The sequence below is a fragment of the Typha latifolia genome, chromosome 5 (assembly GCF_019914945.1).
Source record: "Typha latifolia isolate L0001 chromosome 5, TyphaL0001v2, whole genome shotgun sequence".
Lineage (NCBI taxonomy): Eukaryota > Viridiplantae > Streptophyta > Magnoliopsida > Poales > Typhaceae > Typha > Typha latifolia.
The window spans coordinates 2,265,606-2,285,279 of NC_133090.1; the positions used below are offsets into that span (position 1 = coordinate 2,265,606).

A 19,674-nucleotide genomic window follows, 5' to 3' on the forward strand; every position below is an offset into this window, starting at 1 on the left:
AATTCCTAAAGCTTGCTAGTCTGCCAGATTTTGAGGTAGTTGTAAGTTGTAGGTTTTATTTTTGCAATTTTTTTGAATTAGTCTTCTTTATAGTTGAATTAGGTTTTATTTTAAGCTTGATTCAAATATAAATTAATCTAAATTTGCTTAGACTCAAAAATAGTCTGAATTGATAAGGTTTGAAATTGCTAATTGAATAGTTCGTTTAAGCTCGAGCTCGAGCTCGGCTTGAGTTTGAAATAAGCTTAAATAAAAATAATTTTAATACAAGCTTGATCACTCGATTGCTCGTTTACACTCCTAATTAATACTCTCATGTGGCTTTTTGTGGGATTTTTTTTGAGTTTTTAACTAAAATGGGATTATTTTATGGAATGGCATAAAGGGGGCTTATCTTCGCATTGTCATATGTCGCTCATAAAACTGTCTAACTATGTAACAATAAAACTATTAAACTATTTAATAATTTATCTTCTATATAAATTACTGAATGATTCAATAGTTCTTTGTACGACTTATGACCTAAGTTTAGCCAGTCAAAATAGGTTTCCTTTGAATAACTTTGATGAATTGACCAAAATAATATAAAAAAATTCTAAGGAGATCCAATATGGTCAAAACTCTGGATTCTTGAGGTGTTCGCACGGCTATTGCACACATCCTGTTCGATCAAATGGCAAGCTGTAAAGATTTTTCCCAGAAGAGGTTTGGTTCATCTTCCACAAGATGAATTGATATTCTTCCATCTTTTGTGATATTGGTCATACCATTCAATTCAAACTAGATTAAAACCTAGTCAATCATGGTTACCTTCAAACTCTCAGATAGAGAGTCTAGATCACAGAAATCCTCGAGTGTTCTGAAGCATAAGATCTTAACAACAGTAACATCTACATATTTGATGAAAGTATTTTCAAAGAAGCAGTTGAGGGTGGCAAGATCCTTCAACTTTTGTCCAGATTCTTATTTGGTGAATAATGTGATTACTTATACGAGATTTTATTTAAAGCATTTGGATGGTAAGTTTAAGAGTAATCTTGTAGACAAGTGGAGCTCTTTAAGATTTCAAGGGCGCTGGGAATAGTTGGATATTGATAGAGAGGGAATAAGTTGCAGTTAATTCTGATGTTTAGTTATTGAAGTGAGAATAAACTTTATATTGATGTTAATCTTGGAGCTGTAACTTTAAATCAGGCAGTGAGTGCAATTGACCAGAAAACAAGAATAATGTGGTGGGGATCCTGATCAAAACTAGAGTTCTTCCTGCCACCAGGCGCCAGATGCAACATAAAGAAGCTGATGAATGCTGATTAAATTGCAAAATAGTTCAAAGAATTCAAAATTTTAGCATTTTGTATACATAATCTGCATCACAAGAGCATTACAAAAGAAAAAAGAACTCCATACTAATACTTTTCTGAGTTCATCTTTAACCAAATTATTTCTTCTTTCATATTGCTGGGCCTACACTACGGCAGATGCCAAAAGATTACATTGGCTTGTACAAATAATTAGATTGATTCAATAATCAAGCAGTTCGAATGTACAGATGCAACTTGGTATCAACCTCTTCAATCAAATGACAGCAGATACTTCATTCCCATTCAACAGTAGCTGGTGGTTTTGATGTGATATCCTGGCAGACACGATTAACACCTCGTACGCTATTGCAGATCTTGCGAACCACATCTACAAGGAACTTCTGGTCGAAATAGTACCTAAATGAGATTCAGATGTCAAGTAAGCTGAGTACTATAGATAGTTTCAGAGGATAAGAAGTCGTGGTTTTTTCAAAGAAAACGAAATCCTGAATCACATCTAAATGTCAAAGATACTAGTTTGGATACAAGAGTTCCAAGAATAGAACATAAAAAGGAAAGAAAATGAAAGCACGAGAATATCTGATGATACTATCTAGATATGTTTCAGCACTATTGAACCTATCCTGAGTTCATAAGCTCTTACATCATAATTGAAAGAGGATAATCTCCAAAATTGGAGAATGGTTAAAAGATAAAACAAGACAAGAAAAATACTCAGACCTGCAGATCACAAGAAAGAAAATAAGGGGCCCCTAAGTATACTTGCATCCGTACCATGCTATATGCCAAATTATTTGTCAAGAAGACGAGGAAACTCTTGCCGTAAACAAGGAGTGTACATCCTATACCTTTTTTCTTCTGGTAATTTACAAAAGCAATTAGCATGATTTAAGCCTGGAATGTTATTATCATATGGCAATATATAAGTAAATGTATTGTCATTCGTTTTCACCAAGCATCATTAAAAAGTTAATAATATAAAATTAGAAGCACAGATCTCTACAAGTATCAAAAATGAAATTCTGCTTCTCAACTTGAAAATAAACAAAGAGTACCGCACATTATCTTGGAGGGAGTAAATTGTTACCAGTCTGCAGTCATGCCATCCTCGCTAGTAATTGCTCTAAGAACTACCACATGAGAATGAGTTCTTTGATCACCCTGAACTCCAACAGATTGTACTGGTAAGAACACGGCAAAAGCTTGCCAAATAGAATCATAAAGCCCAGCATCCTTGATTGACTGAATAAATATCTCATCCACCTAGAAAACATAAAAAGGCTAACATCGTATTGCAACCACAAACAATCACTATTCTGATATTTGAAGTAATATAGAGCAGCAAACCTGACGGAGAATCTCCAATGCGTTTCCTTCTGTAGCATCGCCTAAGACATGAACAGCAAGGCCAGGTCCAGGGAATGGGTGTCTCTTCAAAAATGATTCAGGAACATTTAAAATGCTTCCCAATCAGCGTACCTTAAAGAAAAATAAAGACATAGAATAAATATCAGCTTAGAATAGGTGGGGCTTGGAAAATAAAGACAGTACATATCAGCTTAGAATAGGTGGGACTTTCAAAAGAATACAATCAGATTTTGGTGCTATATATATATATATATATAAGAATAAGAAATTACATGCATTTGTGCTTATAAAGAGACACTCTAGAAATCTTGCAGAAGGGAACTGAGATTCAAACCTCATCCTTAAAAAGGAGCTTAAGTGGTTCAATGAGCTTTAACTTCATGTCTTTCGGAAGACCTCCAACATTGTGATGGCTTTTAATTGTGTGGGAGTGGGTCCTTCCACTTCCAGGGGGCGGACATGACTCTATCACATCAGGATATAAAGTCCCTTGGACCAAATATGTGGGTTGTTTCCCTAGCTTCTCCTCCAACTCCTGAGCAAAATCATCAAAAATTGCTATGAATTCTCTCCCAATAATCTTTCTTTTGACCTCCGGGTCCTTGACACCTTTAAGCTTACTAAGAAATTGTTCAGATGCATCAATACAAGTCACAGGTAGATGCATGTCCCTTTCAAAGGTTGACATTACTCGTTCTCTCTCCTTATACCTGTGGAAGAGAAACCTCGTTAGATGATCTAGCCAACTGGTTCAATATGCATCGATACATGTCAATATGATAGTTAACAAGTTAAAATAAAAATGTGACCTTAATAAACCATTGTCAACAGAAACACAGTGAAGCTTATCTCCAATCGCCTTGTGAACGAGAGTTGCTGCTACTGTCGAATCAACTCCTCCTGATAAAGCACAAATGACATGCTCATCAGGTCCTACCATGCCTTTGATGTCTTTAATTTCTTCCTCAAGTAAATCTTGCATCTTCCAATCAGGATTTATCCCACAAACTTTAAAAAGAAAATGCTGCAATGTCTCCATTCCTTTTGGTGAATGTGTGACCTATCAGGATTTTAAAAGAAGCACATAAATTGGAAAAAAAAAATGGAGATGGTGCAATACACAACTAGCCAAGAAATGAAAGACGCTAGTTATAATTCCAGATACCATTTAAACACCTAAGAATATTACCAGCAAATCTCTCTCCAAGAAAGGTAAGGAAATAGTTGTGCAACTTTTGATTTCTTCGTCAAAAGACAAAAGGAAATCATAGGATAATCAATAGACATTAGCTAAAAATATTTTTGATTTTAAATAAAATTGTCCATGAAAATCACTGGAAGAGAACAGTTACTAATTTCTTCAAACTTTTCAAACATGACATACAAAAAACAAAACATTTTCATTCTATTCGAATTGCTAAACTAGATCAAACCTTATTCTTCTAAGGAAGTAAACATCTCTGCAATCGCAAGGTGGAGAGACATCACAAATAAACTAGTAATGATTTAGGAAATCAAAGAGATAACTTGATTGTATCCTTCAAAACAGCAACAAGTCATATCGATTTTTTCTACTCATGGAAAAAATACACCTTTTTGTTTTCCTAAGTTATATTAGAACCCCAAATTGCGGTAATTTTAATTTACCCACGAATAGAAAGACCTAATAATTTACCTCTGGATGGTACTGAAGCCCATAGATCCTTCTCAATTTGTTCTCGATCGCCGCCACGGACCCTTGCACGCTCCTTGCGACCACACTAAACCCCTCGGGCAGCTTCATCACCTCGTCCCCATGGCTCATCCATACCGTCTGATGTCCTCCCGCCATCTCTGGCACGAAGAGCCCCGACTCACTCTTCTCCACCACAATCTCCATCTTCCCGTACTCCTGCCTCTCGCCGATGGCGACGGAGCCGCCAAGCTTCTGCACGAGAAGCTGCATCCCGTAGCAGATGCCGAGCACGTGCGCGCCGCTCTCCTCAGCGAAGCGGAGGAAGCCGTCCGGGAAGGAGGGGGCGCTGCTGGCGTGGACGGAGTGAGGCCCGCCGGAGAGGATGACCACGCGTGGGCGTAGGTCCGCGATGGCCGAGAGGGGACACGTGCCGGAGAGGCAGAGGGAGAGTACGGAGAGTTGACGTATCCGGCGGGTGATGAGGTGGGTGTACTGGGAGCCATAGTCGAGGATAAGGACTAGGTTTCCGGCACCGGCGGCGGCAGCAGAGGGGGAGGACCGCGCCATTTTCCGGTTGGAGTTATGGTTAGGCTTTTGGGATTTAGGGGTTTATGGAGGAGATGACGAGATGATCGTGGCCGTCCATCTTTCCTAAATCTGATCCTGTGTAGCCAATGCTGGACGAATCTGCTGCATCAGGGGTACTTGGCAGCGTAGATCGATCATACTCGTCTAAAAGTTGACCGAGATATGGAGCAATGAAGTCATGGTTACATGAAGAAATATGATTAATTTCTCTAGTAAATTTTTGAGATAGAGGTAAAAAAATAGAGGGTTAGTATATATATATATATATATATTATACAACACAAGATTTGCTTCTTCTCAATGTGATACAAAGAAGGATGCTCAATACCTCATCTCAACTTCAAAAGTTTCTTAGCCATTCCACATTTAATAAAATAAAAGGAGAAGAGAGTTCATCTAACAATCTTAAACTTAGAAGAAGAAGAGGAGGAGGATGAAGCTTGCTACCATGCTGGAGCTAACCCTAATGTTGACTCCGTCGCTTGCATTGCCTTTTTCTTTGTCGGATGCTTGCTTGAGGCCTTCTATTGCCATCATTGCTGCATGGGCTGCCGTCGGGCCATCAATTGAGATATTTTTGTTGAAGGTCTTCGTGAATAAATCTTGGGCCGTCGTAGCTGCAGGCGCCAAAGCAATCTTTGGAGCATTTGCAATCATTGTCTCCATCGCACTCGCAATACCTTTAGCCTCTTCGGTTTGTCCGAGCGGCCTCACAACTCCTAGAATCATCGTAAGTTCTTTCGTCGGATTAATCTCATTATTGTTGTTTATATTGATATCGGCATCAGTGTTTTCAATTATAGTGCTGGGACTAATTTTGGTTGCATTCGATAGGGCAATAACGATGAGTATGAGGGCAACGCTCCGAAGGTGCCATGCCATTTGGCTGAGGAGAACAAGCTGAGAATTAAATACTTACTGAAATTAGAGAGGTTGAGGAGAGGAGAAATTTTATAGAGAATTTTTGTGGTCTTAGGTTGGTTTTTTCGGTTAGGACCAACGTTAGTCCTCATTGGTTGTAATTGTAACATACAAACGGTCTCTTATTCTGTTGTTTTATGGTGCGGACTCCAACAAAACACCAATAGATGATAAAAGATGCGCTGCAATTCTAGTTGTGGGAACTTGCTACAACTACAGTGTATTTGCCCTGAATCAAAGTTTTTTTTTTTAATCCGTTTTTTTAGTCTGGAAATTTGTTAGATTAGTAGTTGTTATCTTAATATTTTCAAATAAATCATATCAAACTTAGCCTTATGGAATTATCCTGCACATGATAACCTTTGCCTTTTAAATATTATATCACAATCAGTAGAATACCTTTTCCCTTGTCCTTCTATTATTTCTTATAAAAGGGTTTTAATTAATCTCAATAATAGATTATGCCATTGATAGGGCTCTGTCTCTTATTGGAACCAAGACATAGCAAGGAGGAGGTGACAACAACCAGAGTTAATATTAATAACTTGACTAAAATTATTATCTTTATCTTTGAATAGAAAAACTAATGGTTTTATATAGATCAAAATTACGAGAAGATTTAAGACTCTTGACCAAACTATGTGGGGGGATTAAATATAATATATATTTTTATCCTATTATTCTACTGTGCAAGGCCCTCCCATCCAAGTTGAAGGAAAAAGAATTTTTATGCCTTTGGAATTCATATTGGTTTAATTTAATTCCAAAGAATACGTTATGTCTAATGATAAAGAGATATGAATTAAGTTTGCATTTTGTGCTCATATATGAAAATAATAGAAAACTAAAAGTTAAAAGAATATTAACTAATTTGGCTTGCCTAATTCAAGGATAGTACAAGAATTTAAGTTTATAACCCAATAAAGCTAACATAATTATTCACATCAAGCTCATCTTTATCTCAATCATGTACTTCATTATCATCATGAATAATTCCTCAATCATGCAATTAATGTTCTCGTTTGTTCATTCCATATATATATATATATATATATTTGCAAAGCTACGTATCACACACCAAGCTCCTTGATTCTTAAACCTCTCAATATTTTCAATGGCTTTATCCTCTCCATTCTCCTTCCCATGCTTCTCTCCTTCTCCTCCTCTTCTCCTTTTCCCCTTCTCCAAATCCCAGTTCGTTCCAACTCCACTTCGCACCAGGAAAAACTCCAACTTTAACCCCATTTCTTCTTCAAAAAGACAATCTTTCCTCTCTCAAAAGTTCACCATCACCTCGGAGAGCAAAATTCGCAAAGCTAATTCCACCAAATTGCTCTCTAGAAACCTCTCTTTTGAGCGCAAGACCCAGATGACTCTTGGCCATCTCTTGGAATTAAGCAGAGTAGCTCCCGTCGATGTTCTTGGAGATATGGGTGTCCTGGTCACTGGAATCAAGAACGATTCCAGAGAGGTCAATCCTGGAGATCTCTTCGTTTGCTGTGTTGGGTCAGAAACCGATGGCCATTTGTATATATCTAATGCAATAAGCCGAGGAGCTGTCGCAGTAATGGCGGATAAGGAAGTCGACATTGGTCTGCCTCTTGTCGTCGTTGAGGATACCAATTCTATTCTCCCTGTTCTTGCCTCTGTTTTCTTCAATCACCCATCAAAAAGGCTCACTGTGATTGGAATCACTGGTACTAATGGCAAAACTACGACGACCAACTTAGTGTATTCTATCTTTGAGTCAATGGAATTGAGCACTGGAATGATAGGTACACTTGGGTACTACATCGATGGAGACAAGAAGATAGAAGCAGTCAACACAACTCCAGATGCATTGATGACACAGAGGCTAATGGCTTCAATGTTGCAGAATGGGAATAATGCTGTGGTCATGGAGGCTTCTTCTCATGGCTTGGAGTTAGGGCGGTGTGATGAGATCGATTTCGACGTCGCAGTGTTCACAAACCTCACAAGGGATCACCTCGACTTCCACGGGAGCGAAGAGGAGTACAGAAAGAGCAAAAGCAAGTTGTTTGCAAAGATGGTTGATCCTAAAAGACATCGAAAAGTTGTAAACATCGACGACAAAAATGCGTCATACTTTCTCGAACAAGGGAATGCAGATGTCCCTGTTGTTACTTTTGGAATGGAGAACGAGAACGCCGACGTGCACCCGTTAAAGTTTGAGCTTTCATTGTTTAAGACTGAGGTTTTGATCAGTACACCAGAGGGAACAATGGAGATCACTTCTGGGATGCTTGGGAGGTATAACATATATAACATTCTTGCAGCTGTTGCAGTTGGCATTGCAGTGGATGCACCACTGGAGAGCATTGTGAGAGGAATTGAGGGGGTGGCCGGGGTACCAGGGAGGTGTGAGTTGATAGATGAAGGGCAGCCTTTTGCAGTGGTTGTGGACTATGCACATACTCCTGATGCTTTGTCAAGACTCCTGGATGCCATGAGAGAACTTGGGCCCAGGAGAATTATAACTGGTATGTTTCTTTCTGTTCTTGTTTTTCCCCCTAGAGTGAGCCATCTACTGATTAGCCTTTTCATATAACTCTATTTGTGAGTGTTCTTAATCAGATTTTATCTGTTATATTCAGTGGTTGGATGTGGCGGCCAACGAGATAGTGGAAAAAGACCTCTAATGACAAAAATCGCCGGTGAGAAAAGCGACGTAGTTATTTTGACATCCGACAATCCAAGAAAAGAAGATCCATGTATGTATACAAGGACACCCTATATACATAAATTTATTGGAGTGTTTGGAATTTCAGAATTGATATCTGATTTGGTTGCTGGGAAGAGGACTATTGCATTTCTAATAGTTTCTTTGTAATTTATTTTTCTTTTCCAGTGGACATCCTAGATGATATGTTGGCTGGTGTCGGATGGAATATGCGAGACTATCTACGACATGGCGGTTATAATAACTTTGTGCGGCTTCCAAATGGTCATCAACTTTTTGTTGAACAGATCAGAAGAGTTGCTCTGCAAGCTGCCATTGCGATGGGAGAGGAAGGAGATATCATAGTAATTTAATTAATTTGCTACATTATCTTAAATCATTCTAATTTTTCATATAAAGTTATGCCAATAAGACTTTTCTGACACGATTTAATTTCACAAATAAACTCTATGTAGTCCAATGTTTTTCTTCGTTACTTATTTACTTCATACTGTTAACATAAGAGAGTTAATATGAGTATTATTATTGATGATATGCTATCAATGCCATGGACTATCTCCAAAAAAGTTTCCACTTCTTAAGTGAATTTTCATGTTTAACTCTGCATTATTTACTTGGGAAAATTTGAGATCAATTGTCTATCTTTCTCCAACTTCCTGATAATTCTCTCTCTGTGACCTGAATTATGCAACAGATTATTGCAGGCAAGGGCCATGAAACATATCAAATTGAAGGTGAAACCAAAAGATTCTTTGATGACAGATTGGAATGCAGAGAAGCACTGCATTATGTGCACGAATTGCGCCAAGCAGGAATAGACAATAATGAATTTCCCTGGCAGTAAGCAGGAATAGACAATGAATTTCCTCTTTCAAACAAATTATTTCTTTGTTTTGTTGCTCATCTCTAATTTCATATTATTTTCTATCTTAATATACATTGGTCTTGTTGACTGCTGTATTCTGCGCTTACGTCATAATACTAATGCAGGTTACCAGATAGACACTGAATCTTCATCAGAAAAGATAAAGTTGGTTGGATATCTACAGATGAAATAAAGGCTTCATGAGCCTTTCATGACAATTACTTGTTCTATGAGAAAAAGAAAGCACAGTTTGCTGGTTTATAGAAGAATAAGATAGCAAAAAATTGGAACTCACCGTCGCAAGGTTCAGTTTGGTGTATTCTAGGAGTATAATGCCAGGTTATGCACTGAACTCTCTCACTCTCTCTATGTCCTGTATGTGGTATGTGTTCTTTTAATCTAATGTTGTTCTTGTTGCAGTTGTGGAGACCAAAATCAACTTAGCTTATATGCTGCTCTTTAGAGTTGATGCAAAGGGCAATTAAAAAAAAATCTCAGTAGTATAAAGATCTAGATTTGTGAGAACTGGGTGATATATATAATGCCGCTAACAATTTATTGATGAACCTTTGCCTACACTTTTGTAATGATGCATCATTTAACAGATGAAAACTATAAGTTCACTGAAATAAATAATATTCTTTCTATGGATTACAATACTGGAGATAGTGTCATAAGCTTCAAAAAACTTTAGCTCCAAACTGAATCAAATTTAGCATTGTCTTGATTCAGCTCTTTTAGGACATTGCTATACCATTCATCAATAAATAAGGTGCTTGAATAACAGAAGATATTTGTTCAATAGTTGGTGATCTTAAATATTTCTATGAAGTACCAAGTGGTTTAGAATGGAAAATTAGAGATATCTTCAATGTTTCCTATGACTGGAGAAAAAGATAATATACAAATTGCAACTAGAACATAGTTCACAACTTTGTAAAGACTAATAATGGAACAATTTACATCAGCGTTCTTTTCTGTTCACAAACTACTATTCTCGGATCATTACAAAAGAATTGCATAGCATCTTGACACTCTTTCAGGTCAAAATATATACAAAAAACAATAAAGCATAGCAAGCAACATCAAACACTTGAGAGAGGATTAAAAATTGGTGGAATGCCAACTACAAGGCCTCAACTTGCCTGGTTCTTTGGTTTCATGCCACCAATTTCTTTCTGGATTCTGGAAGGCCAGTATTTGTTTCTATTGCACTGTTGTCGATAACTCTAACAACCATTAGCTGCAATTATAAATCTACAAAATTCTTATGATTTATTCAGTTGTGCAATCATATATGCATCCTGAAGTCTTGAAAACAATCAAGATAACCAAGAAAATAACGTGATGTTAAAGTAATGGAAGAGCAGAACTTTGATAGAATAATGGGTGGAGTGCAATGTTCTCTTCGATTATAATTGGCATATTCCAATGCAACTTAAAGAATTTTTACGCAGTCTGAGCGTTAAGACGTGAGTATGATCTATGAACCAAAACGGAAAAGTCAAACAGATTAATCTACATTTTATTATCATCTGGCCGTATGTGATTATTAGCCCCAGAGGATGAGAAACTCATTCTTCTGCCACTTATTTTAAGACCTTGGAATTGTTGGCATTGAGATGAAAGAGAAGTTGCTTGCTGAAACCTTCAGCTCTGATCCATTCTTCATAATATTGACAGCTTTCCTCCAATGCTTGTGGACATGTGCAAGCTCTAAAATGGCCTCAAGAAGCAAAAGAGAACTACCTTTTCTGAATCATAATAGCTTAAAGAGTTGCTCCATACTCTTGTTTGCTCAAAGAAAAAGGGTAACTATATTCTATTCTTAGAATCAAAGACAATTGTTAGAACAATGGCAACTATATTCTAACTACCAAATTATTTTTCTTATCTTTTTTCTAATCTATGTGATTTCTTGGGTTGGATTCGCCAGTACAGAGCAGCATATACTGAGATCATATACCAAGTTTCATGGTCACCACGTTTGGTTGTCTTGAATAATTTATCAAACACCTTATAGGCAAACTACCTTAGTTGTGCTCGAGTCAACCACACGTGCGAACCACCACATGGATAAATCTTTTTTTTTAAAGGAAATTTCAAATAACACTCCGCGTTTTGCTGATTTTGTGATCTAATACCTTATCTTTGAGCTATTTATAATTATAGATAAAAATAGTCGGGTTACAAGATACAAATAGCTCACAAACGAGGTATTACTCAGGAAATCAGTAAAATATAGGGTGTTATTTGAGAATTTCCCTTTTTTAAAATTTTATTTCACCCTAAAAAATGTTGTAAATTAACCTATTCGAAGGATTTGAAAATGAATATCGGATGCGGAGCATACTCGATCCGACCCGTTTCCGCTCCTAATCTTCAGACCGTTAACAGTTGGAAAAAATCCAAAACCAAAAGCCTATAAGACCGTGGAGGAAGAACGCAAAAAAAAAAAAGTCCATTTCGATTCCTCTCTCTCTTCTTCTTCTTCTTCTTCTTCTTCTCTATCTAGCTCTGTGATGTGGATGCAACCATGAACTTTTTCCGCACTTCGGTTTCCGCGACTCAGACGCAGCCATCGATGGAGCGGAGCACGACGTCGGCTTCGACTCGCAGCACGAGCAGCCGGACGTCGAACATGAGCGGCGGCTACGAGGAGGCGGAGTCGCAGATCGAGGAGGAGGAGAAGGTCGTGATGAAGGAGGAGAAGGTGTACGTGGCAGTGGGGAAGAATGTGAAGGATTCGAAGGCGAATCTCCTCTGGGTGTTGCAGAATGTCCCACGGGAGAAGAAGATTGTTATCCTTCACATCCATCGCCCCGCGAAAACTATTCCATTAAGTACGTCTCTACTCTTTTAGTTGACTATTTAGAGGAAATGTTGGATTTTTTTTTTCTTTGGGTTTTTGATGTTTTTGGTTCATTTGGAGAAAGTTCATGTTGCCATGCCTCGAAGTTAGTTGAGTTCTGCTGATAGACGAAAGAAAGAGGGACAAAATCTTGGGTTTGAAATATTGTTTTCTCATTAATTTTTCCAAGAATGGGGTAGTGGGAAACCTCATGGTTTTATGGCTGGTAAAACCATGAAGTTGTCATAAGATTAGTTGAAGATTTGGAAGAAAGATCAGATTTTTCGTTAGCTTTGTGATGTTTCTAGTTCATCTCTAGAGAACCCATGTTGCCGTTTTTCGTGTTTAGTTGAGATTTGTTGGTAAGTGATAGGAAAATTAAAGCTTTGATGGGTTATATTCTTTTTGTCAAAAATATGTTGAGAAGCCCCAAGGATCTTGGTAAACCTCAGAAAAGTTGGGAGAGAAATATGATCTTTCTTTTTTCCGTTTTATATTTTTGGTATATTTGGTTTATTTGTAGAGAACTCTTCTTGTCTTTTCAAGTGTGAATTACGTTTCTGGTAATTGATAGGAAAAGGGACCCTTTCGATGGTTTTGATATACTTTGTTTTCATTTTGTCAATAATGCGATATAAAACCCCAACGTTTTGTAGCTGGTGCTAGTTGAGTATTAGTTTTTGGATGAGGTCATGGAACCTTATTGTATTTGTGGCAAGCAATTATTCCTCAACATTATCTTGATATGTCATGGTATGATTAAGTTTCTATCCATGTCAAGGTGACTCCTTTCATCTTCAAGCAAAACCAATTGTGAATTCAGGGGAACTTTTCTTTTCCTTTTTCTTGTTTGTAGTGCAGAAAGAATATATCTGCATCCTTTTGATTTGAATTATTCTATATTTAGCTATCTATTCAATCCAGAATTAAAATTTTATCTCACTAAAGATTGTTGATTTGGATTTCAGTGGGCGGTTATTTTCCTGCTGACCAACTAGATGAACATGAAGTTGCAACCTTCAGACAGATTGAGTTTCGGACAATGAATAAAACCATACTAAAGTATCTAACAATTTGCTCACGTGTAAAGGTACATTTATCTACATCCTTGTATCATCTTCAACTCTTTCCATGTTTCCTTTTCAAAATTCTATGACCAACAAGTCGTTTAGGCTTCTGATTGACTATTTTACTATATTCAGCACTAAGAAAGTGTAGCAATCTTATAAATTTGCATGAAGAAATATTCAGAGACTACACTTTTGAACTTCATGAATAATGTAGGAAACAGAAAGGATCCTATTTTGCTAGACAATGTTTTGACAATCTAATCATAGGTACGAGCAGATAAATTGATAACTGAGATGGGTGATGTTGCTGAAGGAATAGTTATGCTCATTGCCCAGCATGGGATCACCGAGCTCGTTGTAGGAGCAGCAGCAGACAAATATTATTCTAAGTAAGCACTATATAAGTTAAGTTCCTTATAATTGTTTTTATTATTGCATTGTATTTACTTCTTCTATATTTGTTATTGTTTGGTTGCTTGCGTGTACCTAATTAATCGCTGTTTTCAATGAAACAAGGGAGCAGGTATCTCATAACGTCTTGATTATAACCTTGGAATGAGTCGAGTCATGGTTACTCCCAATGATTTTCTCTAAGTTTCCTCAAGAGACTTGAACTTCTAAGGAAATATCTAGTATTCTTAAAGTCAAATATTTGTGGTTATCTTTCATGATCTAGTCTTAACGATAAAATACTATGAATGTACATGTTTTTAAGAGCAGCTATTTCCCTTCTGTTGTTAAAGGGATTCTTAATCTCTACATGACCAATGAGCAAGAGAACTCCCTGCATATTTGCTAATTCATTACCTACTTTTGTACTATATATTGCAAACTACATTTCCTCCCAACCTAGCACACATCCTATATCAAATATCTTCTAACGAAGATGCTTTTGAGGAAGAATGGACTTGGATCAAGCTAATGCTCAATATATTGCAAATTGCCACAGAAAATTGTTAGATATAGAACTGCCATTTTGGCAGCAGAATGTGCTTAACAGCTTAAGTCATGCATTGTAATGACCAAATCAAATTATGCAAAAGCAACAAACTATTCTCCAATTCCTACATTGACATGATACATGTAAGCTTCACCTAATCTCCATACCTCATAAGCTGATTTTTGGTGCAAAGGAAAATGAAGGTGCCAACTTCCAAGACAGCACTTGCTGTGCAGGAGCAGGCTGATCCATCATGCAAGATACAATTTGTCTGCAAAGGGCATTTGATCTGCACAAGGTATGCTCAAGGTCTACATTCCTCAAACATATTCAGATTTGTTTTTTTTTTTTAAATATATACTACTCTTTCCATCTCTATTGATTTCTGTCAGATACTTTCAGTGGATGTTCATTTTTCTGGTTCTTCGCAATAAACATTGGAGATGAATTAGTGGATAAGACCCAAAAAGACTTGTCTTCTTTCTTCGTCTTATCTGTTTCTTGTTTTTTGACCATGCATTCCTTCTCCTTGTATACCAGAAACTTTTCTCTGAACTATTTTTTGCATTCCAAAAATTACAACAGATTTTAATGTGATTATGACTATTCATGCAAATAACAGGATGTCAGTGGTTTGTCAGAAGCATATCTTGACATCTATTCTTGTATGACAGCTGTCTCTACATGGAGATGGCAAATTCAATCATCAATTATGAATCAAATAACATTATTTGATGGCAGATTTTATGTAACAGTCAAGATGTAAATTGAATATATGTTAAAAGCTACTAAAGTAGTGCAGATTTTCCAAAATAAATGATAAAACTCAAACAATCACTGGATGGCTGTTCCTTGCCATGTGAATTGACAACTATTTTCTTTCAAAGTCATGTTATTTAAACTAACTAATAAATAGAAAGTTTCATTGGAAATGATCTTTTGAAGTTATGTAGGATATTCAGTTTTTCGTCATTTTCAGAGAAATAGATTAGTAGATCAATTGAATCCAAAACTTATCGTGCTTGAGCTATGGGTACTGATTCCAATGACACCACCAGAACTCAAGTCGTTCAAAACTGAGCTAATCTGGATAGCAGTTTCTTGGTCATTCTCCCTTTTTCTTAGTTTGGGATCTTTGAGAGGTATTAGACAATTTATCACTTGCTAAGTATGGAAGCCTTCCGTGTTTTTATTGTCAACAGGGAGGCTGCTCCTAATGGGTATGATGCAACGCGGTCACATACAGCCAGCTCGAATTCTTTATCCAACCACTACGAAAACTTGAATTCCAGATCCTTACCTCCACATGAGGCTTTTATGCATGGTTCAAGATTGACCAGTTTTGATTCACATGAAGAGCCAACAGCTGTACCTTCACCTGATGAGGCGCTTGGTAATACAACAGCTCCAGGAAAGTTTGTCATAGATCTCTTGGATAGGGTTCCAAGGAAGACTTATCAGGGTTCAAACCATTCCTTTCATTCAGTGGGTGTGAAAGATGATAGCAGCATGGATTCAGAACCAGAACTTAAATGTATGGAAAACAAAGGGAATTTATCGAATGCAGCATTGATTCATGAATCTAATGCAGACCAGCAATTTTCATCTCTGCATCATTACTTGGTGGGTACACACTTATCAGTTCAGTTACCCTATATACTTATATCTCGCCCCCCTCCCAAAAAAAAAAAAAAAAATTATGAAAGATAGCACTTACCAGGTATTTTCAGTCCATAGGTTCCACCAAGTATGTATCTTTAATGTTTATTGCTGACTATAGCTTTATTAAGTTACCACTCAGAAATAAATCAGTGACTTCCTTTCGAGGTTTCAGAAAATAAAATTTTGGAGCCTCAACAACTTCACTATCTTTTGCAGAAAGATGTTGGAGCAAATAACGAGATGTACAAAGACTTCCAGACTATCCTTACAGAGGCAGAAAAGCTGAGACATGAAGCTCTTCAGGAGCCTCATGGTCACCAAAAATCTGAAAACGATTTATACGAGTCTTCTCAAAGTGTAAGAGTTATTATGAATACTACCATAGTAGGACTTTGGCCATTCTCAACATGGTATTATTCACTATAAGATTTCATTGAACTTATGAACATGAATTTGATGTGGAGGACACTGTTATAGGCTATCCTAAATGGTGAAATGTTATTGAGTATACATTTTTTAATCTTCATACTTGTGCTTACATTTTACAGGTCAAGGTGACTGATACTTCCCATGGAAAAGAGATGATGCAGAGAAAACAAGCTGGAGAAATGTGGGTGAGAGAAACCTTGGAGATGGAAGATATTAGAAGAGAGAGAGATGAAACATACAAAGAACTCCAAAAGGAACATGAGCAGAGGGTACATTTGGAACTCCAAGTCATCAATTTGAATCGCACTATCAAAGATCTTCAGGAGAAACTCTCAGAAGCCCATTGTCTACTCTTCTCGCTCGAACGGGAGCAAGAGGAGTTGCAAAGTGAGCGAGATAATGCAGTCAAAAAAGCCGACCAACTACGCCAGAAGCTAAAGGCATTAGAAATTAGTCATCGTGGAACTGACAACTTTTCAGAGTTCTCCTACTCAGAGTTGGAGGAAGCAACTAACAACTTCAATGAGTCACTAAAAATAGGAGAAGGTGGTTATGGAAGCGTATACAAGGGACTTCTTCGTCACAGAACAGTTGCTATAAAGCTATTGAATCCTCAAGGAATGCAAGGAAAGACTGAGTTTCACAAAGAGGTAATTAAACAGAAACTGAAATTCCAATATTAGAAAGCTATACAGTTATACATAGTTCTCTTTTGCAGATGGATGTGCTGAGTAAGGTGAGGCATCCAAACCTTGTGACACTCATCGGAGCATGCTCAGAAGCCTGGGCTCTTGTTTACGAGTTTCTTCCCAATGGAAGCTTAGAAGACCGCCTGGCTTGCAAGGATAATACGCCACCATTGACCTGGCAGTCTCGATTCCGTATTGCTGCTGAGATCTGCTCTGCATTGATCTTCCTGCATTCAAACAAGCCCTTGACAGTGATTCATGGAGATCTCAAGCCCGCTAACATTCTCCTTGATGCAAACTTTGTAAGTAGAGTAGGTGATTTCGGTATATGTAGACTCCTGGAATCAAATGCCAACACAATCCTCTTCCGCTGCACGCATCCTATGGGTACATTTGTCTACATGGACCCTGAATTCCTTGCCTCTGGAGAGCTAAGACCGTGCTCCGACGTTTACTCATTTGGCATCATAATCCTACGCCTTCTGACAGGAAAACCTGCACTGGGACTTATTAACGAAGTGCATGATGCATTGGATGAAGGACACATAGAGGTGATACTGGATGCTTCTGCCGGACGGTGGCCTTATGAGCAGGCCAAGAAGTTGGCAGAGCTGGGTCTGAAATGTTGCGAGATCAAAAGGAAAAACCGGCCAGATCTTGCTAGCGAAGCATGGAATGTACTCGAACCTTTGATGAAGATTGCCTGATCAATCAACTGGGGGGACTTACATCACTGTCTAGATTAGTTCAATTGCAGTAGACAAGTGATTGCATTCTGCCAGAAATTTGTAGCTTCTGTCCACATCTTCTATATATCTATCGTTGTATTTGTTGAAATTCATTGTACACTGTACGTTGCCTCAAACTTGAAAAGAGAAGGATGTTAAAGCTGGCTTACAATTGTATCAGTGAGACTCATTTTGATTCTGCTACTATGTCTATGTTTAATGTGAATATTAAACTAGCTTGATCTGTAACATTATATCATTACAAACCATTATAAAGGACTCTTAAAACTATTCTTTTGATCTCCTAAGAAGCCTGTTTTGGCTGTTTGAGAGATAGAATGTCAAAAATGACAACCATTTTAATCATTCTAGGAAATTTATTTTGAATTTTAGGCCCAATCCATGGACAGCTCTATCTAGGCTTTTTAATCTGACAATCACAAATGCTCAATGGTCTTGCCCACAAATGACTACTTCAAACGAACAACTAGTATTTCTTTTCAACTTTGGCAACAGTGAAGTTGACCCCATAGATCAAGCACCCTTCAATCCTGTAATGTTATTAGGCTTGACCCTAGATTGGGTTGAGAGAGAAGAGAAAGGGAGAAGAGAAGAGTTTGGGAGAAAAATATTTTGTATTTGCATATCATGAAAGAGGGAGCAAAGCCCTATTTATACAAGGTCATTATAAAATAAGATAAATGAATAATATATATATATATCTAATAACTCTAATACCCCCCTTTAAACTCAAGTTGGATCATAAACCGAGAGTTTGCTGACTAAATGCTCAAAACATGGAAGGGAAAGAGACTTCGTGAAGAAGTCGGCAACTTGTTCCTCAATGTTGAGGCGATGGAGTAAAATAATGCCAGCTCGGTACTCCTGACGAGTGTAGTGCATATCGACTTCAATGTGTTTTATCCTCTCATGAAAAATAGGCTTTTCAGAAAGCTTTTTAGCACTATCATTGTCGACATGAAGAGGAATTGGGAGGGGTAAGGGAACACCCATATCACTAAGGAGACGACGAAGCCAAACAATCTCTTTCATCGCAGCACACATAGCACGATACTCTGACTCAGTATTGGAGAGAGACACCACATTCAGCTTTTTGCTACACCAAGAAATTAGAGAATCTCCTTGAAAAATGCAAAAGCCAGTAGTAGACTTTCGATCAGACTTATCACCAGCATAATCTGTATCAGAATAAACTCACAGAGCCAAGATAGAAGTCGATGGCATGAAAAGAGAGCGAGTGATGGTGCCACGAAGGTATCGAAGAATACGTATAAGAGCGGCATAGTGGGCAGATCGAGGAGCCTGCATGAACTAAGTAACAAGACCAACTGCATAAGAGATATCAGGCCGGAATGGTCAGGTAGACGAGTGACCCTACCAACTGACGATATCTAGTCGGATCTGGAAGAAGCTGACCATCATCGGGCTGAAGCTTCACATGAAGCTCAACTGGGGTAGCAACAGGACGAGTATTAGTAATGGTGGCACGACAGAGAATGTCTATAATATACTTTTGCTGGGACAGCAAAAGGCCATGGGATGATTGAGCAATTTCGATACCCAAAAAGTATCGAAGAGAACTGAGATCCTTCATCTCAAACTGATGCTGAAGATGCTATTGGAGAGAGCGAACATTGGCCGAGTCATCTCCAATGATAATCATATCATCGACATATAGAAGAAGGACGACCTGACCTGAGCATAAGAGCGCAAAAATAGAGATGGCTCAGATGGGCTCTCCTGAAATTTGTAGGCTGTGAGAATACTGTGAAATCGATCAAATCAGACATAAGGGGCATGCTTGAGCCCATAGATAGCTCGACACAGTCGATAGATGTGACCTG

The 19,674-nt window shown here is 37.8% G+C and overlaps 2 protein-coding genes and 1 pseudogene across 2 annotated transcripts; 2 read left to right on the top strand and 1 right to left on the bottom strand.

The window, feature by feature from the left end:
* Positions 1 to 1,409: 1,409 nt before the first annotated feature.
* Positions 1,410 to 4,972, bottom strand: LOC140788092 (uncharacterized; annotated as a pseudogene).
* A 1,971-nt stretch (positions 4,973 to 6,943) lies between these two features.
* Positions 6,944 to 10,087, top strand: LOC140789062 (UDP-N-acetylmuramoyl-L-alanyl-D-glutamate--2,6-diaminopimelate ligase MurE homolog, chloroplastic-like). Its single transcript, XM_073138663.1, has 6 exons — positions 6,944 to 8,375; positions 8,490 to 8,606; positions 8,744 to 8,919; positions 9,270 to 9,415; positions 9,566 to 9,779; positions 9,861 to 10,087. Exons 1-5 carry the CDS (start codon positions 6,989 to 6,991, stop codon positions 9,582 to 9,584), a joined length of 1,845 nt encoding a protein of 614 aa, XP_072994764.1. The 5' UTR covers positions 6,944 to 6,988; the 3' UTR covers positions 9,585 to 9,779; positions 9,861 to 10,087.
* Positions 10,088 to 11,976: 1,889 nt separating this feature from the next.
* On the top strand, positions 11,977 to 17,915 carry LOC140788419 (U-box domain-containing protein 33-like). The gene is made up of 10 exons (XM_073137667.1): positions 11,977 to 12,283; positions 13,260 to 13,381; positions 13,629 to 13,750; positions 14,495 to 14,599; positions 14,924 to 14,933; positions 15,281 to 15,405; positions 15,504 to 15,924; positions 16,180 to 16,320; positions 16,512 to 17,042; positions 17,111 to 17,915. The coding sequence occupies exons 1-10, from the start codon at positions 11,977 to 11,979 to the stop codon at positions 17,786 to 17,788; spliced, it is 2,562 nt and encodes an 853-aa protein (XP_072993768.1). The 3' UTR covers positions 17,789 to 17,915.
* Positions 17,916 to 19,674: the final 1,759 nt, after the last annotated feature.